The 26,909-nt window shown below is 41.3% G+C and overlaps 1 protein-coding gene across 1 annotated transcript; it reads right to left on the reverse strand.

The window, feature by feature from the left end:
• Nucleotides 1–20,593: 20,593 nt before the first annotated feature.
• LOC121877728 lies at nucleotides 20,594–26,157 on the reverse strand. Its single transcript, XM_042383584.1, has 4 exons — nucleotides 26,053–26,157; nucleotides 23,273–23,411; nucleotides 22,925–23,044; nucleotides 20,594–21,154 (listed from the first exon to the last, which is right to left on the reverse strand). Exons 1-4 carry the CDS (start codon nucleotides 26,094–26,096, stop codon nucleotides 21,050–21,052), a joined length of 408 nt encoding a protein of 135 aa, XP_042239518.1. The 5' UTR covers nucleotides 26,097–26,157; the 3' UTR covers nucleotides 20,594–21,049.
• Between the last annotated feature and the right edge of the window lie 752 nt (nucleotides 26,158–26,909).

Consider the following 26,909-nt stretch of genomic DNA (forward strand, 5'->3'; position numbering starts at 1 on the left):
GAAGAAAATTTGATGTGAGAATCTTGTGGCAGCTGTGGTTGTAGTTGAGTCTCTAGTTATGACTATAGACTCCCGGCAGTCATCTCTGCCTATCCCCATCGCCACGTGTCTATCGCCATAGGACTCTTGGGGTTATAGGGGTTTTGATGATGAGCTGGATGATGGCTGCGCATCAGTTGATTTATAAGGTGAGGCAGGAGCGCAGGCCTTAACACACAGCTTGGCTCTCCCTTTTCCTGATCCAGTTGTGCAGGAAGCTGCAGAGACTGGGGAGAAGGAGAGTTGCAATGGACTGCCGATAGCCCAATTTCTTGGGTGTCGCCTTACTATCCTGTCCATCTTGCATTGCCTTCATCCGCCGGTGTAGTCGTTGGGTTCCCATGGTGGTCACCTCTTCCGCCTATTTCGCCGTTGGGGTCTTACTGGAACTCCGTAAGCATTCTGTCTGATGCGGGGCTCCACCATAGAATTTTTGTTCAGGTTTTATTCCCGTAGCCTTATACCAACCAAGGTTAATCAGCAAGGCAGCGGTGGATCCCAGTGGTTGGTAGGCACCTGGGCTCCGTTCCTCTGGGCCCCACTGCTGCTCCGAGATCCCCTGCTGATCTAGCCTGGGCCCACGAGGCACCCAAGTACTGTGTGTTGCCATGATGAGGTACAGCAGGAGTCTTGATGGTGAAAAGACCGTGTACTGGCAAGAAAAGACTTACGCAAGGTTGCTTCCCTGTTCACCATGAGGGTTCGCCAGCGGTGGTAGCTGAAGGTGAGAGGAAGCAAGCAGTGCACCTTAACACTAACATAATGCTGCCTCACTAGATGTATTACACCACCCTGTATGCACACACACACACACACACACACACACACACACACTTTGCTGTCACTCGGAATCAAGTATGACGATCATCCAGCTATGATACAATGATATGTGTTATTGAAGATGTCACCTTTATTGGTGAGCTCTAAGGTGACAAAAGAAGCAGATACAGGAGCGGCAGGGCCGTCCACAGATGTTGCACGTGTGGAGGACTACATCTAGTGCGTGAGGAGCGGCGGAAGCATCTTTCCGGTGTTGGCGCTTGTCTGCCTCGGTATGCATTCAGGCTAACTCGTAAGTATTGACACCTTCTCATGTGGCAGTCCTCTAAGCGTTACGGTGTGGAGTAATCGTCTCCCAGGTTAGGGGATCGATTTGGCACTTTTTCAGGTTTGTCTTAAGACTTTCTTATACTTTTTCCATTGTCCGCCAGCGTTACGTTTACCATTCGTTCGGTGACTGTAAAGTAGCTACTTTGGTAGTCTACTGTCGTCCATGCGGGTAACATGGCCAGTCCTGCATAGTTGCTCATGAAAAATCGTAGCCTCAAGGCTCAAAAAGTTAGTGTCAGCGAGAATACTGGCATTTGTTCTCTTGTCCTTCCGGCGAACTCGGAGGATGGAGCGTAAGCTACGTTGGTGAAAGTTTTCAAGAGCCTTGAGTTGCCTCTTGTATTGTGACTCATGTCTCGCTGCCATACAGCATGGTGGGGAGGACCACTGATCGGTATATGTGCAGCTTTGTAGATAATTTCAGATAAGCTCAAGGGTTCTTGGTAACACCCACGATCCAAACATTGGCATCTCATTGACATTGCCAGAGAAAGTGATCTTCGAAATGTCCTGATCACCCGAGCCATGCGTGGCTCAGACCACTGTGACACAGATCATCGGCTCGTCAGAGCCAAACTCTCCCTTCATGACACCCCAAAACAGCAAAGGGAACAAGCCTCCAGAAGAGGCTTTAACACCAAGCGACTGGAGGATCAAGTGGTAGCACATACTTTCAGAGAGCAGCTCGGCCATGGGCTGATAAATAACTCAACAACAAAGAAATTAAATTTGAGTGCCGAATGGGGTACCCTTGACGTTGTCATCACAAAAACCTGCAGCGAGACCTTCGGCCAGATCGAAAGAAAACACCAGGATTGGTTTGTTAAACATAACCAGGAAATCAATGTGCTCATCAATGGAAAGCATGCTGCTGTCACTTACTGGCAAAACAACCCTAAGTCTCGGACCAAAGCTGATACCTTCCGCCAGAAGAAAGCGATGGCCCAGCACAAGCTTTGCAATCTAAAGGATGAATGGTGGAAAAATAAAGCATATAAAAATATAAAAATTGCAGAGCAACACAAGACGTGTGATTTTTTTTTAATTTCCACAAAAACAATGTGTCGTCCAACTACTCATGGCGCCTACCCCCGCCGCTCACCCGACGATGACTCCCTAATTTAATACAGAGAAGGCATCCGTCAGCGCTGGAAAGAGCACTGTCATTCTCTGCTGAACCGAAACGCCAATTTGGAAGCCCTGACTACCCAACTGGACATTCAGCACCCAGAGCTGACCCAGCTTAGCTATCCTCCAACCCGTAATGTAGTAACGGCTGCCATCAAGCAGATCTAAATTGGCAAAGCCGCAAACCCTGGTAGAATCCCAGCTGAGATGTACAAAGAAGGACCTCTGCTTACCAGCCGTCATACTTAAGGGAAAACGGACGACTCAGGCCTCCTGAAGCGGCCTCAACTGGGGAACTTAACAGTTTCACACGTTTTGTAGGCCAGCCTCACTACATCTAGTGCGGCTATCATAACAAGCAAGAATATTCAAGGTGACATTGCATGCGCCATTAATAAATATCAGTTATCTTTAGATAAGATGATTCATATTACTCTCAATTGTCCATAAAATATATCTGAAGTCTTTCTTGAGTCACCCACTAAAATGTACATTTTCTCTCGTATGTCCTAACATGCCCGTCCTCCACTGTAGTTCCCAACAAAGCACTGTGCAGTTGTAAAGTTAAGATTATGATTGAACTCTTATGTGCAGCTTTAAGATATGTATACCTAATGTTAACTGAAGATCAATTGAATAATATGTTGCAAGCTTCAATTTTACGTAATTGTAGTGAAAACTGTAATATAAACTAATCACCGAGTGGGCCAGTCAGAAAAATAACTCGTTTGTGAGAAGCTATCATTTGTCCATCTGATATATGCATTGAAATCATTGACAGGTTGATATTAACTAATTGCATTAATTACTTAATAAGTACGAGCCATGATGAAAGCGATTATTGTTCACTGACAAGCAAGCATTACGAATGCGAAGTTCTATCTGTATTTTTACAACTAATTTGACTGATCCATTGAAAGCTCAAAACCTATTACATTATAACCATTAGCCCTAAGAAATAATTTGAAATCGTGATTAATACATGCACATTGGTGGTTCGGCTGCAGTTGTGGTAATTCATAAAAGTAAAAATACGAAATCCTACTCCATTGTAGCCAATATAATAACACGGCTACACTATCAAAATCTGGAACAAACTACTTACGATTGTTGTTTAGTTAAAATAATGGGAGTAGTCTATGCACTAATTCAATGGCATATCCTGGTATGTGTTTCACAAAGGGATTTTAAAATTTATACCGTGTTATGGCGTCTGGTGTTGTAGGACTCCTCGATACATGTTATAACCCGAGTGCTTATACTAGATGCATTGGCCAAAACATTGACTGAATTGTACTTGCATATTGGCACTAGAAATAACAGTCACGTTTTGATAGCCTAAATAAAACTCTCAGATACAATGTCATGGTCACACTGGCACGGCTGGTCTGTTTGAAACCTGATGATTCATATTATGCTCCACGCTCTCAAAACATGTGGATAACTGGTGAGTTATCCCTAGGAAGAAACGCGTTTTCTCTAACTGAAACTAACCTCTCTATAAAGTAAATTTGAATGTGAGAGAGAACACCATTGTTTTGAGTCAACTTAGATATGTCTCATTACAGTTAAAGCATTCAAGATCCTTTGTGAGTGATGTTAAAAGCGTAAACTGTCTTTAATGTTAGTAACACTTACCTACCTTATGCTACAGACTGGCAAGGGGTGACCTATTTGAGGTGTGTAAGCATCTCAAGGGGCACTACTCAATCGAATGTCCTTACTTGGACCTGGCGGACGCTCGCCTCACAAGGGGTCACAGCTCAAGATTGAAGAAGCCGCAAGTCCAGAAAACTGTGAGGGCAAACTTTTTCGGAGTGAAAGTTGTGAACTCTTGGAACAATCTGCCAGAGAGTGTTATGTCGGCACCGAGTGTGAGCCCTTTCAAGACAAGACTTGACTAACACTGGAGCAGGTTCAGGTACATTCAGGAGCCGGTGCATGCCCAGTGCTTGCCAACAGTGCGTAACAGAGACGTGACCGATCGCCCAAGCAGCTAACGAGCCGATCAGTGGTGAAGAGGATACAAGCAAAAGCAAGTAAGTGAGTGTCGAGTCTGCCAGTACGAATGGCATCCCGTGATATCGTCCTTGGGGATAGCCATGAGTTTCCAATTGCTACTGAAGTTAGATTGTTTTGATTCCCAAACCTCAGAGAATCTGATATTTGCAGTTTGATTAGTGTCAGTTGTCTATTTAAGAAAGTCATTTATCTCCTGAAAAGAATATGTCACACTCTTTATCTCCAAGGTCTCAAACTATGGACCCATATCTCTACTCGAAACACCAGCAAAATCCTGGAAAAAATAATTAATAACAGACTAAGAAACTACTTAGACTTCGGAGATAAATATAACCAGGGACAACACGGCTTTCGAAAAAACCGAGGTACAAACTTGCAATAGCCCTAATTTGCTGACGTCTCTTGATATTATATTGCACTGGTGTCTGTTGCTGGCTGCATTTGCTATGAATTCGTAATTTTTTTTGGTATTATAAAGTTTACAATTTACATATATACTGTATACATAATATTACATATTAACATATTTGTAAGTGAAATATTTGGATGACTTTTCTTTTAAAATACACTTGATCATTTTAATAGAAAAGTCATCCAAATATTTCACTTACAAATATGTTAATATGTAATATTATGTATACAGTGTATATGTAAATTGTAAACTTTATAATACAAAAAAAAATTACGAATTCATAGCAAATGCAGCCAGCAACAGACACCAGTGCAATATAATATCAAGAGACATCAGCAAAGCCTTCGACAAAACATGTGACTAAAATACAAGATTACTCAACTCGACTTACGATCAAACATCACGGCTCTCTTTTGCAACTTCTTAGACAACTGAGAAACCAAACTCATCATCGACCACTACTGTATATAGGACAAACCTTCAACCATTACAGTGGAGTGCCACAAGGCAGCAACTTATCACCCGCCCTATACACTATTTATACAGGAGATATGCCTGAACCAACGAACTCGGAATACATGGCAAAAGCAGATGATGTAACCCAAATGGACAAGTTGTTCGGTTCTGAGTAAACACAAGAAATACACTCTGCCACGTTCGTAGAGTGATACGGTACATATAATTTGTAATAAAAGTTTAAAGTCCTGCTATAATAGTCGAGATAAGTTTATTTCTCTAGAAACAGGGCCGCCATTTGCAGTGACGTCACCAGTTTCCCTGCAGACGACGTTCTCCAACAAACTCACAGCTGCAGTCGGAGTAGTGCAAAGGATGGCCTCTTCAGACCCCAAATGCCACGTTCAGGTAAGTTCTAAGGGTGTTTTTAATATGGTCTAAGTGTTGGAAATTTCGTAAGTTAAGAAATGTGCCGTGAAGAACAGCTTATGGACACAAAAAACTCCCATGTTCACACCAGTTCAGCTGTCATGTATTCTTACCTGGTAGATTTTTCTCTTTTTTTCCCAGTGCATTTACAGAGTATATCAGTACTAGATGGAGATACAAGTCAATTTAGAAGTAATGACATGGTCTGGACTTTGTTTTGAGAATGCATTGGGATATATCATCATTTATTTTAATTAATGGGTCAAATTTTACTTTAACTACCATAAGTATTTGAATGTTTAGATTCGAGATAGGCAATATTGGGTAAATTTTAAGTTTTGATCATCCCTGTACTTAGACATGCAGGCTATGTTTTTTTCTGATGGTTTGCGATGTGTTATGAACGATTTTGATCTTCACTTCTACCGGAGATCACTAGTTTTGATTTACTACCCTCCCCCCCACCCCTTACTAGTGTATGTTAAGCTAACCTTATAACTCATTATAACCTAACCTAACCTAACATATGATCTGTATTTTCTTATGCGATCGAAAAATGTTTTACGACAGAAATCCTGTAGAGATATTGTGTCTTATTGTTATCCCATAGTTAGAATCGTAAGGTTGCCCAGATGACCAAATCAAAATAATACCAATATTGTTTGTAATGTTTATACTATGAAATTTGTTGTAGGGCAGGTAATATCCAGTGAATTAGTTAATGTGCTTAGTAATATTTATATATTCAATACAGCATCACTGTGTTGCACAGTAAAGCACAATTAATTACCTAATAATATTTATTTACAGAGCCGATCAGCCGAGAAGGTTGGACAACTACTTCCAGGGTTCATCAAGGCAGATGATAGAAATTTACCAAAAGTAGATGTCTTTATGATTGTAGAGTATTATCAAGAACTCCGGCACCCAGCTATGAAGCTCGTTAAATTACATGTCATCTGATCATCCCCTGGCCATGGTCGTCCCTAGACATCAGTGACGAAAACTTACATTTTCCAGACATGAAATAGAGAACAGCGATGAAAACTTCCATTTTTTTTATTGGGCACCCCCCCCCCCCCCTCTACATCCTTGTGTAAGGTGAAGCGCAGAAGCGTTTACAGCGCTCAACAGGGAAGCATGCTAAGTTCATGCTTGCCTTATGCCTCAAGAGTTAAGGGCGTAGAAGCCTGAAGAGTCAAGGGCATAGAAGCCTGAAGAGTCAATGGTTTATGTCTAAGCAGGTTATTGGAGGCTCCAACAACTTGTCCCTGAATACGAATTCAGGGCTTCATCATCGCGTTTGTTTCAAGACGCGAGGGAAGATTTCTTGTAGTTTCTTAATTCTGCAATGTCAGGCAATATCAGGTCATTCAGAAGACCGCAAGACATTCTTCTTGTCACGTCTGACAAAATAACAACAATAATATTCCAGAGAAACTTGCTCTATTGTCTTAAGTTTACATTGTAAGGCAATATCCAGTTGTCCTGAGTACCCTCAGAGATTCACCTTGCCATGTCTGGCAAAATGAAAATTTTTGCACTGGTAATAACCTCAAAAAAATGTAGTTGTTTCGTCCATGTCATCAGCGAAATGCCCGGCACCTCCCGGGTGTTTCCTTGTAATATTTTATTTATTTATTTTTGTTTGTTATATCACTTATTTGGGGGAGACTATGAGAACATAAGGTGTTCATTTATGAAGAGTATTCTAAAAAAAAATAAAAATAAAATAAAACAATCAAACGTCAACCAAAGCTAGGCTCTAGTCCTTGTGGTCACCACAGGTAATGCGACGTATTTGAATGGGGCGAAGCTAAAGTTTATGACGTTACAGCGGTGCCTTAATGCATATAGTCCTTTCCCGGTGCTATAAATGTCAGCGCTATGGGCACCCAGCTAAGAAGTGCTGCGCTCGGGCGGTCTGCAACACGTGCGGGACAACCGGGAGTGTCCCAAGTGGAGGGAGAAATGTAGGGTAGCCAAGGTGCAAACCAAGAAGCATCTCAGCTACAAGGAGACCCCTTGTAGTAAAGACAGAGAAACAAAAAACGTGAAGGTCCATAACAAGTAAAGAAGAGAGTAGTGATGATGAAACGAGAAACAGAAAAAACGAAGAAGCAAGAAGAAGATGAAGAAACATAAGAAAAACAAAAACCGCAAGAACCACTAAATGAGACAGTACAGTCCCATAAGCATAACAAGAACAGGAGAAAAAAAGACAAATAAACAATAATACTTCCGTATTGACCTTTGATGTTGACCACCAGAACATTCAAGCCAATCATGCAGAAGCTGAGTTGTGAGCTGTTGTTCCATCGTTTATCACTATGCCAAATCTCTGTCCAAGTTCAGTCCCTTCTGTGTTGTTATCTAAGTCTATTTTGAGCATCGTTTAATTAAACAAATAGCTAATCTAAGTGAGTTAAGAATCTTTTAATGTTATAAGCATTCATGCTAGAGTGTATCGTTTACTAACCAACCCTTAGGAATGTTTGTTTATATGTCAGCATGAGCTGATGTTTCACCGTTTAACAGACACTGAGTGTATGGAAATGACGCTACCTTGGGAGGTAACCAGGCTATTGGCAGGATGTCGGATAGCAGGCTGGATCTGTAGTGGAGGTCTGTAAAGATCAGTTACCCGGTAGTGTGTCACCCAGGGTGGACTTTGGTGTGTGTGCTGCCGAACTCAGTGTGTGAATATGAACCCGAGGCATTGTTTGGCTTCTGTTCTGTGAACCCAGAGCCCTGCTCTTTCCTGACTGCTGGAGAGATACTTCCTGGTTAAATCCTCCTCCTGCATGTATCATTACTGATGGGTTATAAAAAAATTTCCGTCCCAGGTATAGTAGCAAGACAGTACTGATATGACCTGTGTTTGTGACGCAGCTGTTTTAACGGCCGAGGTGTTGATGTTGTATTATCACTCAGACTCCTGGATGTTGGTACTAATTAGTCTCAAGTGTGTTCTGTAGTCAAGGTGCTAAGTGTGCTAGAAGGAATAGCACAGTATTGTGAACGAACTTGAGTGTGCTTATGGGTGCTATAAATACGAGTACAATTGTGAATGTCACTTAAAAGTGCTTGAAATATTCCCCTGTAGCTATATTGAAGTATTACCCCTAAGCTGATATATTTTTTAACTAAAGTTTTATGACTGTTAAGTGAAGATGCTTATTTTCCTAAATGTAAAGTATGACCAAGTAGCATTTATTTTTGTACAAATGTTAAAGAACAGTTTAATAAGCATTTAATGAACCCAAGTGGGAGTTCCTTTAATCTGTGAATAATGATTCAAGATGTTCAAGGCAATAACACTAAAGTTCGTGTGTTTTCTTCACCTCTCTGTCGGCTACCAAAGTTAATCAAGTTGTTTCACAGCTGAATTTCTGTTTAATGTTGTGTGAGTCATGTGGCAGCGATTACCTGTTGAGTAAGTAATGAAAAGGATAATAATAAGTTTTAGCATAAATTCTCAGGTATGTTCACAGAATAGAAATATAAGTAAGTCGAAAAGATGCTTAAAATTATCTTTTAAGTAAAATAAAACTAGAAAAAAAATTACAATTGCAGGGTCTCAATTGTTTCTCTTACTATTGACAACACAACATACATATATTGTTTCTCACGTTTGAATTTTTTTTTCACTTTTGCATTTATTATTATTATTATTATTATTATTATTATTATTATTATTATTATTATTATTATTATTATTATTATTATTATTACATTTTCGCCCCCCAGGCCCCGATGTGGGTCAGTGACCTGTGCCCGGGTGGGCTAATGCCCGTAAAAAAAAAATATTTCACTCCAGGCATCAACTGAGAGGCACTTCAGCATTTCTATTGATAAATTTATTTAGGCATTACTTTTATTAACTATATTATCTATGATTATATCACCAGACAAACAAGAGTCAAGAATAACTAACTAAATAATTAAAATTAACAAACCAAAACTAAGTAAGTGATAAATAATTAAACTGACTAAAACACTAACTAAGCTATCTAACAACTAACTAAACTGCCTAACTAACTAATGAAAGCAATAACTAACAAGCTGATAATTAAATTAGTTAGCAGGTTAATGTCATATAGTAAGTCAGTCTGTCAGTTTGCCATACACAGCATATATTTTCGCTATCCTCATACCGAACATTGCATCAGGCACATTTTTGCTATTTAAGCAGATTTTCACCCCATTCTCTTATCTACTTTCCTTTACTTTTATTTCGTACTTTTGACACAGAAACACTCAGAATACAAAATTGATATCATTCATAGAGGAGAAAAAAAAAATATCAACTCCTGTGGTAAGTTGAACATCCGTGTATTGAAACAACTGATAGTGGTGCAATAAACCCAATCCCAAGGTAGGACGCATAGAACTCTTGGCGTGAGATAGTACCAGCTGTGGTAACGTGGTGTATTGAGAACTTTATATCATTGGCAATTCCCTGTTCTCATAACTGAAAATGAAGCCAAACACAGCACTAGTCGTTGTTGTTATTTAGTCTGGCCGGCGAGCTCACTGATAACGACGGAAAAATGAGCAATAATCTGAATAAATATTTTTCAACAGTTTTCACCACCGAAAATTAAATCATGATACCCGAGGCACCGACTCTATTCAGAGATAGTAAAGAAAACAAATTAAGCGAGATAGTAGTGACTAGTAACGATGTTAGTAAGCAAATAGACAAACTAAAGCCTAATAAGTCACCTGGTCCCGATGAGATATTTGCCAGAGTATTAAAGGAATGTAAGGAAGAGCTTAGTATGCCCTTAGCAAAGTTGTTTAACATGTCTTTAGAAACAGGTGTAGTACCAGAATCCTGGAGGATAGCGAATGTAATACCGATTTTCAAGAAGGGGGATAGATCACTATCCTCTAACTACCGCCCAATCAGTCTAACATCAACAGTAGGCAAATTATTGGAAGCAATCATTTCAAACTCTATTCGAAATCACCTGGAGAAGCACCGATTGATCAATGACTCCCAGCATGGCTTCACAAGCGGACGTTCTTGTCTAACTAATCTATTAACATTCTTTTCATCAGTTTTCGAATGGGTGGACGAGGGGCACAATTATGATGTGGTATATCTCGACTTTAGCAAAGCCTTCGACAGAGTCCCCCACGAAAGACTAATTAGAAAGGTAGAAGCACATGGCATCAAAGGTAACATCCTTAAATGGATTAGGGTGTGGTTACAGGACAGGAAACAGCGAGTGAGCATTAATGGCACTAAGTCCCATTGGAGCAACGTCACAAGTGGAGTTCCCCAAGGCTCAGTACTTGGACCATTATTATTTATTATATACATAAACGACATAGATATCGGCATAGACAGCAACATAAGTAAATTTGCTGATGACACTAAAATAGGACGTGTTATTTAATCTAACGAGGATCAAAACTACAGGAAGATCTAAACAAATTTTTTCGAATGGTCTGAAAATTGGCAGATGAAATTCAATGTGGACAAATGTAAAGTACTCAGTATAGGAGATGTAAACAGGGAAACCAGATACCAGATGAACAACGATGCCATAGAGAAATCCGACTGCGAGAGAGATTTAGGAGTAATGATAAGCAGGAACCTTAAGCCTGGTAAACAATGTGTTTTTGCTCGTAACAAGGCTAATAAAGTACTTGGGTTCATACAAAGGAGTATTAGTTTCAAGACTAGCTAGGTCATCCTAAAACTGTATCTTGTGCTTGTGAGACCACACCTGGATTACGCAGTTCAGTTCTGGTCACAGTATTACAGAATGGATATAGAATCATTGGAAAGAATTCAGAGGAGAATGACAAGACTAATCCCGGGCATTAGGAGCCTTGAGTATAGAGACAGGTTAAAGCATCTTAATTTGCACTCCCTCGAGAGACATAGAGCGAGGGGCGACCTGATAGAGGTGTATAAGTGGAAGTCAGGGCTAAACAAAGGGGACATTACAAAGGTACTCAAACTGTCCAACCAGGAGCGAACTCGTAACAATGGTTTTAAATTAGACAAATTTAGATTTAGGCGTGAAATAGGTAAACACTGGTTTGGAAACAGAGTAGTGGATGAATGGAACAAGTTACCAAATATCATCATTAACTCGAATACGCTAAATAGCTTCAAACATAGGTTGGATGCTAGAACAAAATATACCATACAGAAAAATTAGGTCAAATAAGAATGAGCCAAGGTGGATGACCAGAAAACTTAAACATGACATAGGAATAAAGAAAGGAATATATAAGAAATTAAAGGGAGGGGAGGAGCAGCTCAGAAATAGGTATAATGAACTATCTAGGAATGTTAAGAAAAATGTAAGGAAAGCAAAGAGAGACTATGAAATCAAAATAGCAAGAGAATCCAAGGCGAATCCCAAGGGATTTTTCCAGGTATATAGAACAAAGGTCAAGGACAAAGTTGGGCCTTTAAAGTCAGGGAGGGGAGAAGTGATAAATGGCAGTGAAGAAATAAGCAAAGTATTGAACAGCTACTTCTTATCAGTTTTCACAGAAGAAATTTGCGATGAAATTCCAGAGGTGGAACTGATATTTCAGGGAAAGGAAGAAGAGAAATTAAAGAATATCACTATCAGAAAAGAGGATGTTCTTAAGAAGATAAATAAACTAAAGAAAACAAAATCCCCAGGGCCGGATGAAATTTTCCCTCGAGTCTTAAAAGAGTGTAGGGAACAGATTAGTTGACCCCTCGTAAACTTATTTACAAAATCATTAGACACTGGAGTTGTGCCAGACTTGTGGAAACACGCAAATGTAGTACCCATATTCAAAAAGGGAGACAGAACATCAGCGTCAAATTACCGGCCGATCAGTTTGACGTCAGTAGTGGGGAAATATCTTGAATCAATTATAGCAGATAGCATCCGATCGCATCTAGAGAAAAGCAAATTAATCTACGACTCTCAACATGGGTTTACAAAGGGAAAATCTTGTCTAACAAATCTGCTAACGTTTTGTAGGAAAGTCTTCGAGGTAGTAGATAATGACGAAAATTACGATGTTATTTACTTAGACTTTAGCAAAGCATTTGACAGAGTACCGCATCAGAGGCTTCTGAGAAAAATTAAGGCTCATGGTATCGAGGGAAAAGTTTTAAATTGGATAAAATCATGGCTCACCGATAGAACGCAGAGGGTCAGCGTAGATGGTGTTAAATCTGAGTGGGGCCGTGTAACCAGTGGGGTTCCCCAGGGGTCAGAACTAGGCCCACTCTTGTTCATAATCTACATAAACGATCTAGATACTGGGATCAGCAGTGACTAAGCAAGTTTGCGGATGACACCAAAATAGGGCGGCAAATTAATTCAGGGCAGGATGCAAATGCATTACAGGAGGATCTAAATAAACTGTAGGGGTGGTCTGAAAAATGGCAAATGAAATTCAACACCAGCAAGTGCAGCGTACTTAATATTGGAAGAACAAATACTTATAATGTATACAGCCTTAAAAACATCAACCTAGAGAAGTCGACTTGTGAAAGAGACCTAGGGGTACTTGTAAGCCCGGACCTACGGCCTAGAAAACAGTGCGTTAATGTTCGAAATAAGGCAAACAGAGTATTGGGTTTTATATCTAGAAGTGTAATTAACAAGAGTGCAGAGGTCTTATTGCAACTATATCTTGCGCTAGTCAGGCCGCACCTCGATTATGCGGTTCAGTTCTGGTGCCCCTATTATAGAATGGATATAAATTCACTAGAGTCGGTGCAGCGAAGAATGACAAAAATGATTTCGGGACTTAGAAACCTTCCATATCAGGATAGGTTAAAGAAACTTAACTTGCATTCCCTAGAAAGACGAAGAGTGCGGGGAGATATGATAAAAGTATTTAAGTGGGTGAAAGGAATCAATAAAGGGGATATAGATAAAGTTCTTATAATATCCGAGCAGGATAGGACTCGGAGCAACGGATTCAAGTTAGATAAGTTTAGGTTTAGGAGGGAGATAGGAAGAAACTGGTTCACAAATAGGGTGGTGGACGAGTGGAACAAGCTTAGCAACTTTGTAGTAAGTGCGGGAACTCTGGAAAGTTTCAAAAGGAGGCTAGATAGATTCATGGATGATAGAGAGTGGTAGTAACTCTCGACAGGAGCTGCCATGCACAGGCCAACCGGCCTATTGCAGACTCCTTATTTTCTTATGTTCTTATGTTCTTATATGAGCAATAGGGGTTGGGTGTAAACGGGACTGCCCAGTATGGCCCAATAGGCCCGCTGCAGTTTCCTCCATTCTTATGTTCTTATGTTCTTATGTTCTCTGCTACAGTCTTATTATACGTAGACGGTGGATAAGCTTACTTTATCACCAAGGCGAAGCACTGATGACACGGCAATAGTTTCACTGGGGATTACTTGAGGCTCACACACTGCATCTGGAGCCTCAGTCTTCCGATACTTAAGAGATATACCAAAAGTATTTCTAGGTCGTCTTGGAGAAAATTTGGATACGATTGTAACAAAATATAAATGTTCTTGAGACTATAATAACACCATTCTCATGTTATAATTTAATTATCTCCTTCCCACAGTTTGGTTTCCACGCATTTTTACCTTCTAATTATATAATGTTAAAACTAATTCCCAACTTCACAACGACGTTTAGATAAAAGATAAATGTCTAACTGACTTTACCCTTAAGTCAAGTCAACAGCCTCGAGTTGATGGCGAGTTAAATGTTTTTATCGCTTCAAGACAAACCTTTTCTTCCCACCACCCGCTATCCCTTTCTTGGTGTACAATACTAGTGACGCGTCCCTTCCTCCGTCTGAGATAGGTTGCTACTTCAGTTATCTTCTGAATATCCATGGAAATGCCTTAGTTTACAAGTCTCTTACCAGCACAGCTAAGAGAACCCATTCAACTAGTTATGACTCGTTACGTAATGAACAATTCCAATCCAGGTAAGTTTGTCTTTATATTATTGTTGTTTCAATTGTGTATGAGCATCAGTAAAACCCTTTTGCGTGCATCACATCCCAAAGTTAATGCAAAGTTCATCTGTAAAGCTGACTATCATTCTTCCACTCCTATCATGATGCAGCTCACTAGTGTATTTTACTCTTTGGCCAAATATATCTCTCAGGGTTTATGTCATACATCAATATATTTGCTTATTATCATACATGTTTCCTGCTCTTATAATCCTAACAAATGCATATACTGTACATTTATAGTACAAATAAAACCCAGGCCAACCAAATAACAATTAAAAGGTGACAAACGTAAATGAAGCATGATAATCATGATTCACGATTTCACGAGGTTTGAAATTTTATTTGATAAACAATAAGAAAATCAAACACATTTGCAACTCGAATTCTATATAACATCTTTTTGGTCGTTGTTTTAAGACTACTGAACTAATCAAGAATATTTGGAATATTTAATATGAACAAAATAAAATATAAATATTAACTTGTTTTAAGACATAAGATAATCTTTGCAAGCTTTTTTATATTATCTGGTTTATTGTTTACTTAAACAATAATAAATTTCAAACTTTTCTTTCTTTTTTAAGACGAGAAAGTGAGTAATGATTTTTGAAATGTTCACTTTTCTGGCTTATTCAGTCTCTATGGAAAGAACAGCTGATACTAAAGTGTGTCCTGCACTGTGCTATTCCTTTGGTATGTTTTAATAAGTTTGAATTTAAATAATGGCCGTTCAGCTGTTGCAATGGTAACAGTCAAAGTAATAAAGAGTTACATAGACATCATGGAAGCTTAGTGTGGTGGTTTTTAACTACAAGCATAGTTGACAGATCAAATATTGAAAAAAAAATTATGCATTTCCTCTTTGAAGTGTAATGATTGTGTTATCAGACCACAGCTTACAGCCCAGAGAATTACAACACATAACAGTGAATGCTACAGGCCTCGTGGTACCCCAACATACCAGGTTGACACACCCTAGGTCAGGACCCAAGGGACCTGACCTCGTCTACTAATTGCTTGAATTAGCCGGGTGACCTACAACCACACCTAGCCAAGACACACCCGGGCATGACTATGCACCTGGGCAAACACAGCTGTCCAGACCGACTGTTTCTCCCCCACATAAAGGCCCTGCAGTCCCATCCACGGGCTCATTTGGGCACAATAGACTTATTCGCATTCGACTCATCTCTCTCCCGTTTGGGTCGTCATTCTGTTCACTCACACAGAGTCACGCTCGTCCTCTCCCCAGGTCGGGAGGGAGACTTCCAGACCAGACCCCGGCGTCACCAGCTAAGCAGAGTCTCTCATACGAGACAGTCCAGTCGCACCCGCTAGGCCCCCGTCAGGTTACACGTGAGTCTTTGTCAGAGCGATCTCTAGGGTGAGTTATCGACTGTGGGAAGTGTATTCATTTCATGTTTGGGTCCGTGAGTCAGTGTAGTAACGTAAATATGATGTTCCAGTAACGTCGATATAATATTGATATTAATGTGTCTGTGTCATTGAGTAAATTAATAAATAGTTGTATTGAAGTGGTGTTTGAGAAGTTGTCCCTTAAGAACGTATAAGATAAGATAAGTGTAAATAACTAACCGGCCATGCTACCAAACTTCTTGTCCTTACATCCTCCTACTACTAAATATTCTCTCTATACTTTCTACCCCTTAAAACCACTCATTACAGGTGACAGCGAGCTATACATTAACCCACGCCCTCCTAGCTTAGTTGTTACAATGGCGGCGGTGAACTTAACGTAAACCCGCGCCTTCCCTCTTTTAGCCATAACACCTGACTCGTCAGTTTGAGTACATAAGAACATAAGAACATAAGAATGGAGGAAACTGCAGCGGGCCTATTGGCCCATACTGGGCAGTCCCGTTTACACCCAACCCCTATTGCTCATATAAGCATCCAACCTATGTTTGAAGCTATTCAGCGTATTCGAGTTAATGATGATATTTCGTAACTTGTTCCATTCATCCACTACTCTGTTTCCAAACCAGTGTTTACCTATTTCACGCCTAAATCGAAATTTGTCTAATTTAAAACCATTGTTAAGAGTTCGCTCCTGGTTGGATAGTTTGAGTACCTTTGTAATGTCCCCTTTGTTTAGCCCTGCCTTCCACTTATACACCTCTATCAGGTCGCCCCTCGCTCTACGTCTCTCGAGGGAGTGCAAATTAAGATGCTTTAACCTGTCTCTATACTCAAGATTCCTAATGCCCGGGATTAGTCTTGTCATTCTCCTCTGAATTCTTTGGGAGGATTCTATATCCATTCTGTAATACGGTGACCAGAACTGAACTGGGTAATCCAGGTGTGGTCTCACAAGAGCAAGATACAGTTTTAGGATGACCTCGCTAGTCTTGTAACTAACACTCCTTTGTATGAACCCAAGTACTTTATTAGCCTTGTTACGTGCAAAAACACATTGTTTACTTGGCTTAAGGCTCCTACTTATCATTACTCCTAAATGTCTCTCGCAGTCGGATTTCTCTATGGCATCGTTGTTCATCTGGTATCTGGTTTCCCTGTTTACATCTCCTATACTGAGTACTTTACATTTGTCCACATTGAATTTCATCTGCCATTTTTCAGACCATTCGAAAAATTTTTTTAGATCTTCCTGTAGTTTTGTGGAGTCCTCGTCAGATTTAATAACACATCCTATTTTAGTGTCATCAGCAAATTTGCTATGTTGCTATCTATGCCGATATCTATGTCGTTTATGTATATAATAAATAATAATGGTCCAAGTACTGAGCCTTGGGGAACTCCACTTGTGACGTTGCTCCAATGGGACTTAGTGCCATTAATGCTCACTCGCTGTTTCCTGTCCTGTAACCACCCCCTAATCCATTTAAGGATATTACCTTTGATGCCATGTGCTTCTACCTTTCTAATTAGTCTTTCGTGGGGGACTCTGTCGAAGGCTTTGCTAAAGTCGAGATATACCACATCATAAATGTGCCCCTCGTCCACCGATTCGAAAACTGATGAAAAGAATGTTAATAGATTAGTTAGACATGAACGTCCGCTTATGAAGCCATGCTGGAAATCATTGATCAATCTAATAATAATAATAATAATAATTAACGGTTTATTGAAAGAGCTTGGCAGAAGGCTGAAAATATACAGTTACATATTTGGGGAATGGGTTACAATTACAAATAATATACAAGTGACATAAGTGACACAAATAAGACATATAGTAACTTAGATGGGGATCAGCTCAAACTACAGTTCATTTCAACATAGTGACAGTGTAGGGAGCAGTGTTTACTGGGAGTGAATACACTGATTTATTACATGTTATTGATAATTTTTACAATGGTTGGGACTGGGCTGTTCTTATAGCGATCAGTTCGTGCACGTATGGGCTGGATGCGGTTGTGGTGTCGAACAGCAATTCTCGGACAGGGGATCTCAGGTGGTAGTAGGGGCCGGTGTCGGGGATGGTGTAGAAGCTTCTTACCAAATTTGCAGATGAGGCCGTGGTGATGGTCAGTGAGAGTCGAAAGGGTCAGTGTGTTGAGCGCTTCTTGATATGTGGAGTAGGAAGGGGAGAGAATAATCTTGCATGCCCTCTTTTGCACTTTTTCTAGGTGTTTACGTTGTGTGGCATTTAGGGAGGAAGACCAGGTGGGGGAGGCATAGGTGAGCTTGGGAAGTATGAATGTTGTGTATACACTGAGGAGCTCGTGTGCTTCTCCAGGTGATTTCGAATAGAGTTTGAAATGATTGCTTCCAGTAATTTGCCTACTATTGATGTTAGACTAATTGGGCGGTAGTTAGAGGATAGTGATCTATCCCCCTTCTTGAAAATCGGTATTACATTCGCTATCCTCCAGGATTCTGGTACTACACCTGTTTTTAAGGACATGTTAAACAACTTTGCTTAGGGCATACTAAGCTCTTCCTTACATTCCTTTAATACTCTGGCAAATATCTCATCGGGACCAGGTGGCTTATTAAGCTTTAGTTTGTCTATTTGCTTACTAACATCATTTAAAAGTGCGTAATAAGGAATCCCTGTGTAGTAGCGTGAAAAGTCCTAGTGTGTCATCTTTACAGCTCAAGTGAATATCTCTCGTCGTGGTATGCGCAAATTTTTACTAGCAATATGTTCAGTGCTCAACATAATTTCTCAGTGCCCCGGCGATCTGTAATGTTCTCAGTATCCCAAGTGCATTTTAATTGTCAGTCAGTGTTAAATGAACCCATTGTGTTTTAGCGATAGAAGCTGTGTCTATACTAACTGTTATAACCTAACATGTCTTGTAACTTACATCCTCCTTCCTGTCCTAATCCTCACCTCAACCTCCTTATCCTTACCCTTCCGTCCCTGCCCTGCCCTGCCCTACCCCGACCCGCCCCGGTCTGGCCCGGCCTGGCCCGGCCAGCCACGCCTCGCGTCCTCCCCACTACACCCGCCCCGCCTCACCCGCCCCGCCTCACCCGCCCCACCTCGTCGTATGACCTCACTAATCCCCCGTCTTTTGTCCCGTAAGCTATGAGTTGATGATGATGGTTAATGTAACTTAATATTGCGATAAACGCAGAGCTTCACTCAGTCTGTTTTTATGCTAGTATGATTTGTAATGTACTCTTCGACGTGTAGTGATGAATAATATTCAGTGTAGTGAGCAGAGCTTCACTCCCCGACCCAGCCTAATGAGAACATTGTCGTGACGGAAACCATACTGTAGTTGCCAAACATTGACGTAAATTATAGAGTAAACTTTTTTTTACTGATGCACTTCCAACTAATCCATCATCCCTTTAGGAATGTTACTCTGCCAAATGTCACACACAGTACCGCCCCATGGCCAGCCGGACTTCAACCACAGTACATACGAGCAGAGGAGAAGCAGCGTGATGAATGCAGCACCCAACCCACCACCCACCACATACCACTTCACTTCTCCCAAGTCCTCCTTTGGTCTAGGATTAAGAAGATTTTATATTTTTCTACTTTAGGAAGTTAAGGAGTGTGGAATGCAGCACCACACAAACGAACCCTGGTAAGCCCAGCCAGGGAGGGATTCACCACTGTGAGGGTGTGGGACAGGACGGTCTTTGGTCTCGCCGACACTCACGTACGGAGGGCGAATCCTGGTCCGCGGAACCTGCCTGACACGTCATCCAAGGCGATGACAACCCATCAGTGGACCGGCTTTCATCCCGGCCGGAAGGGCGAAAGGCAGATGGAACAGAAAAATCATCTGGAATATGAAAATGATGCTGTACTGAGAAAAACGCAGATGGGGCTAGAAAACTCATCTGTCTGTGAGGCTGCTGTGACGTTGTATGTCTGTGAGGCTGCTGTGACGTTGTATGTCTGTGAGGCTGCTGTGACGTTGTATGTCTGTGAGGCTGCTGTGACGTTGTATGTCTGTGAGGCTGCTGTGACGTTGTATGTCTGTGAGGCTGCTGTGAAGTTGTATGTCTGTGAGGCTGCTGTGACGTTGTGTCTGTGAGGCTGTGACGTTGTATGTCTGTGAGGCTGCTGTGACGTTATATGTCTGTGAGGTTGCTGTGACGTTGTATGTCTGTGAGGCTGCTGTGACGTTATATGTCTGTGAGGCTGCTGTGACGTTGTATGTCTGTGAGGCTGCTATGACGTTGCATGTCTGTGAGGCTGCTGTGACGTTGTATGTCTGTGAGGCTGCTGTGACGTCTGTATGTGACGTTGTATGTCCGTGAGGCTGCTGTGACGTTGTATGTCCGTGAGGCTGCTGTGACGTTGTATGTCTGTGAGGCTGCTGTGACGTTGCATGTCTGTGAGGCTGCTATGACGTTGTATGTCTGTGAGGCTGCCGTGACGTTGTATGTCTGTGAGGCTGCCGTGACGTTGTATGTCTGTGAGGCTGCTGTATGTCTGTGAGGCTGTTATGACGTTGTATGTCTGTGAGGCTGCTGTGACGGCATATGCCTGTGAGGCTATCGTGAAGGTGTACGTCTGTGAGGGTCTATACAGGCACACTTAGTCAAGCACTGTGCATGTTAAGTGAGGTAAGAAAAAATAATGTCAAAACTCAAATGCATTTATTATTTACATCACTACATAACTTCCACCACGCACATCAGTGTTATGTGAAGCACAGAAATATCTTCACATTTTCCATAAATTTAAAATTCAGCTCATTTTCTAAAACCTTCTGTCAGTGGAGAGCAAGTCAGGTGGAGGCAGCAGCTGGATAGGTTGAATCCTCAGTCATTGGAATATTTTCGGGTCGTCACCGCTGATGGTATAGTTATCAAAGTACAAATGCTTAATGGTAGATAAGTGCAGGAAGTATTTTCAGGGTACAAGCATTTGATTGCTCTTGAGTACAACTAGTTCTTAAAACAGACATTACAGACGGTAGTTGGTACTGAATAAGATAATGCCGTTAGTGGTTCCTGCAGCTGACAGGTGATGACAGTCTTCAGGTAGACGTGTCAATTGTTAGATACTTCTGGTGGTCTCTGAGGAAGCCGAATGACTTAAAAACACGGGTGGTAGTCACCATTGAGGCAACACAGTTTGTCTATACTTCCCTGGCCGTCGTAGAACCAAGGACCTCTGCACAGGTTGGAGTAGAGGAAGACCTGGGTGTTGGAGGGAGTTAGTTACTGACTGTTGAAAGATATGAGAAGCTTTTCACTGTGTAATGAGAAATATTATCAAATAAATATATTCTTATTATATTGTATCTTTGTGGATCCTACATTTAAAAGTTAAAGTAAATACCTGGAATACGTAAAGGCGCTCAGACATGATTTTTGTGTATATGGGGTTTTCAATAAACTATTAGTTCTAACTATGAGAGGTTCTTGGTCTTATACTTTTGTGAGTTTCAACTACGGGAGTTATTGCAGCAGTGTTTTACTTCTAAATACTTGTCAGCATAGGTTGTGAAGCACATTTACGAAGTGTATAACAATGTTAGGTTTGCTTTGGTGAAAATTGTCTAATCAAATAGGTTTTGTTCAGAGCATTTGCTGTGTACAGTCGCTCAAAAAAGTATCTGAAACGTGGGTCCGATGGATGTCAAAACGAACAATACAAACCCTTGTTGTCTGGGCACTGTTGCCTCGGTAGGGTTGGTAAGCGTAAGTAGGTGTAGGTGCCGCAACTGCTTATAACCAGGGTAGTTTATCTTTATAATTACAAGTATCCATCGACATGTAAACTGTAAACATTGCATTATAATCATACCTGTATGAAAGCAGTATAATCACCATGCATAGCATGTTTGATGCCCTATGTGAAACACAGTATCGACGATAGGGTAGAGTTGCCATGTTGCTATGATCCCAAACAAAGTGTTCTGGACCTGGGAGCTGGTTGCACCAGATATTACTTAAATAAAAGTGAGATGCCATTACTGTTTACCTTACCTATTAATATAACATACCTCGATATCTAATACATGTATGCACACCAAATGCTAAGTATGGATACAGTCAACATAGGCATTTAGTTGTTGTTGTGCAGAGGAACATTTAAGCATTATCATGCACATTCAGTATTGTTTACTGTATGTGTCTAACATGGATAATGTCTTTTTAGACTGTCATTCCCTGTTAATATAACCATATTAATTATATTTATATGAAACACGTCAATGACAAACGGTAGGAAACGTCTTATATATTACATGGCAACCATTGTGGCAAGCAGGGCTACCACCTTTACGCCTGGTCCTCTACCATTTCCCCAAAACATACGCCCGATGTGTCATATTGCCATGAACAATATTTTTCAGATATTTTTTTGAGCGACTGTACATAAACCCTAAGCATTTAATTAAATGTAAGTGAAATATATTGGGTTCTGTGAGGTGATCCTACAGTGGAGTCCAGTGAAGCCAGAACAACGTGTCTACCATATGACCTCTCAAGTTCCCTCTCCAGCCCCCGGGGTGTTATGTGGGTGGACGGAAATAAAAGTCCACAGGAAAAAAAGTCACATGACTTGTACACATTGACAACACAATATATATATATGATGGCATTACACGTAGGTTAGGTTAAGTTAGGTTTGCTTAGCTGCCACCGCTGTGTATAACTTAACGCTCCCCGGGAGAGGTAAGTTAGTCTCCAGATTCAAGTAAAGATATAATACAGGTAACGCTACAGGTGTCTTCTGGACATTCATAAAATACCATAATTTTATCAATGTTTTATAGCCATTTTCCACTCTTGCGTGGGTTAGCCGCGATTACCCGATGATAGCTCTCCATACTAAATTGTTTCTTATTGTCACTCCCCCAGGTTCTTAACTCTACTGTAATGTGTGTGTGTATGTGTGTGTGTTTTTTCATAGCTTAATACGTAGTTAAATTATTGTAATTGTTAGGATGGCTGAAATCTTACTTGATATGGATGGACATTGACATCGCCATGCTCCGAGAGGTTATCACACATATGTTGACCCACCGTCTTACCATCAGGCAATTCGTGGTCCAAGTCCCCGTCGTTGGTCAGGAACGTCCACTGTCAACACACGGAGGAAATATTTACCACTGAAGTCAAAAATACGCGATGACATAAGTTAAAGTTACCTTGATAGATACAAACACATGAATTTGATTGTCACGCTGACTAATACTTGAATGGTTATTTCATTGTGTACTGAAGTAGAATCTCGAACGAATTAATTATATAAAGAACTTGAGTATTACATTGTTGAATTGGTTTATATAAGCAAGTAAAATATCGCACCTCGTCGACACACCGTTCATGACATGTCATGTAATCTTCACATCCATCTACGTTGATAGGTGGAAGGTGCAGCACCTCGAACAAGTCATTCCATTCAGAGATGAAGCCGCCGCACGCGCACTCCGGAGTTTCCTGAGACCTGCCAACACAAGCCACTGATTACCTTGTTGTGTGTACCTTATAATACTGCCTCAGGTTTGGTAGTTTAAAAGTTCTTGGTGTCTCTCTATGTGGTGTATGCGTTAATATGTCATTTCTTGCACTGGTGGGTCTAGGGAGGGCCAAAGGGTCCATGCTTCCCTTAACGCATGTGTCAGGACCTGCAGTAGAAAAGAAGCGCCCTATTGCTCTGATGATTCTCACTCATCCAGTTCAAGAAGTCGACCACATTCACGCCACCCACCACCACCACAACCACACTCACGCCACCTACCACCACCACTACCACACTCACGCCACCTACCACCACCACTACCACACTCACGCCACCTACCACCACCACTACCACACTCACGCCACCTACCAACCACCACTACCACCACCACTCGCCACCTGCCACCACCAACCACACTCACGCCACCCACCCCACCACCACCACACTCACGCCACCTACCACCACCACCACCACACCACGCCACCTACCACCACCACTACCACACACTCACGCCACCCCCACCACCACACCACTCACGCCACTCACCACCACCACTACCACACCCACCCACACCCACCACCACCACTACTACACTCACGCCACCTACCACCACCACTACCACTACCACACTCACGCCACCCCACCACCACCCACCTCACCACCACACCACGCCACCTACCACCACCACTACCACACTCCACGCCACCCACCACCACCACTACCACACTCACGCCACCCACCACCACCACACCACACCTCACGCCACACCACCACCACCACTACCTCACACCACGCCACCTACCACCCACCACACCCACACCCACCACCACCACCACCACACCACACCACCATCACCACTACCACACTCACGCCACCTACCACCACCACTACCACACTCACGCCACCTACCATCACCACTACCACACACACGCCACCTACCACCACCACTACCACCCTCACACCACCCACCAGTATCACACTCACACCACCCGCCACCACCTCCACCAAATATAAGTATATATTGTAAAATTCACAAACCTTAACAGTGTGATTATATAAATAATGGTAAACTGCAGCAATTCGAAAAAGGTTAGAACCGTTTTAGTTCGCTTAGATTTCTTGGAAAATTAAACTCTGGTTTCACTGATGCGCCTCAAAGCATTATCTTTACTTCACGAGAAAGATGGGGATATTATTCACGTAATGAAACTGCTAAAGAATATAAATTAAGAACTCCAGTCGTTGTGAGAGGAATGCAAGACATTATTTGGAGGCATAGCAGAAATGATGGAGGTAGAGTTGAAGAAACCAAGTCTCCCGTCCAGGTCCGGCTATCGTGATACAACTGGACACGGCAAAGAGACCGACAAGTGCAGCCAAACCAACTCTAACGATTCTATTATGTTCTTCCCACACGCAGAAATGTTAGCGGGACTCAACTGCATCATGCTAAGCCTTGAAGCTACATAATCTTGGGTTGATGCGAAACCTGCAAATGCCAAATATGTATAACTCCTGAAACCTCATTTGATGAATGTGATGTGAAGACGGAGTTTAAAATATGGAAAATATAGTGGCCGGCATATCAACCACCTCACACTGCAATAGTTGCAGTCCCCCTTATGGCAATACTGCCTGTGGCAATATATGAGGCAGAGAGGATAGGTGTTCAGCAAGGTTGACCGCCATCAGAGGTACTGTCAGAGTAAAGACTTGAGGAGCTTGTGTTACTCCGGACGTACTACAGTTGTCTGCCCTCCTCAGGCAGTCATTGGCAGATACGCTATTGATGGACAAAAGGAATTTGCCATTTGTACGTTAAGATGGGTTGTGATTATACTGTTCTTATATTTCTTGGCCATACAAATAAATGTTCAAGTGTTGTGGTTTATGGTTATGAAACAATGAACCATAAATTAACATCTGGCATTTACTCCTTTTTAGTTAAACAGCGTCACACAGTGAAATTATTAACAGATATGCATTTAATAGTAGGCCTGTATGTACTTAAGAAGGTACTAAAATAATATTGGTTATTTATAATCGTAATGTATAAGTTTCAAATTATAGGGTTATATTTCATATGCTACCAGAGTTTACAAATCAGTATTAAACTTTGTCATTAAATAAAATTGTTTTGTAAATGCATAAATAGAGTTGTAAAATAATTGTCAAGCTCATTTTCATCCTCATTACAGCATTACAGTGCCCCCAGGCACCTCCCTTGAGTCTAATGATACCTTTTCGTGTGCTGGAGTGTTGATATACAGTACTAGTCAGTGTTTCCCTGACCGACTATACAGACCGGGTCTCTACACATAATGCACCACAAACAAAGACATGACGTACAGTATGTCTGTATCATTACAAGTCTCAGTGCCGAGCATTTACGAGTAACAGACAACTGAGTGCTACCTAACTTCCCGGTAGGTAAAATTCAAATGTAATCATTGCTCTCAGAAGGACTCATACTTCTGCTTTTTTCTGGCTCAGTCTCTCCTGAAGACGGTCACATCACAGTGATTCAACTAACGAACTTTCGCTATAACTTCCAGTTTGAGATACGCCTCCCATATAACATTAGTGAAACAGAAAAATATAAGTAATTTGGACAGTAAAGTATTACCAAGCGAGGGCGACGAAGCAGAGGAGGACGAGGAAGCTCTTCATGTTGGTGGTCAGTGGGAGAGTGAGGAACACCGGCCACCAAGTCTGTTTTATACTGGGCGAGGAGCTCCTCTTGCCATGGTCCAAGGTGACTGTGTCAGCTGGCAGCTCTCACCCTCCCATTCACCCCAGACTTCTCTACACCCTCGTTTTTTCTCACATCAGATGAGAACACTCATAACAACATTACTTCCTTCATCAATAGGGTTCAGTTTTATTCGTCGCCAAAGACAAAGCGCACCACAACTCCACTAAATATGTCGGAAAAATAGTAAGGACAAAGACCTCAGTTGAATCAGTAATATTCAAGAAAAAAATATCTTCAATTGATCTTTAAGTTTAAATACAAATTTTGGGGGGAAATTAGATTGTAGCTCAAAGCTAAGTAATCTGACTGAAAGTTAGCGAGAAACACTAAACACTGGAGAGGAAGGAGCGAACCAAATCAGTCGGATTTAAGGAAACTGATCATAGAATGAGAGTATGTGTGACGTCACCAAAATGTAACGCAGGGGTTCTATAACTTTTTCTCACGGGTCCCCCCTGAGTCACCAGACCTTTACCCCCATTACTGTGACACTGAATACAGAATGGTACTACATAAACACTAATTCAATATAGAATGGCAGTGTTAAAACATATTTGGTGCTTGGAGAGAAGCTACTTTCCATATTGTATTTATAACATTAAATTTATATCACCTCATGAATCAAATATGGTGTAATTAATATATTCTATATTGATTTTCGCCAGCCCTCAATGTACCCTTTGGGAACCCACGTGCGTACCCCTGGGGGTTCGCGAACCCCAGTTTGA

This window comes from Homarus americanus, unplaced genomic scaffold (genome assembly GCF_018991925.1).
Source record: "Homarus americanus isolate GMGI-L3 unplaced genomic scaffold, GMGI_Hamer_2.0 scaffold24523, whole genome shotgun sequence".
Lineage (NCBI taxonomy): Eukaryota > Metazoa > Arthropoda > Malacostraca > Decapoda > Nephropidae > Homarus > Homarus americanus.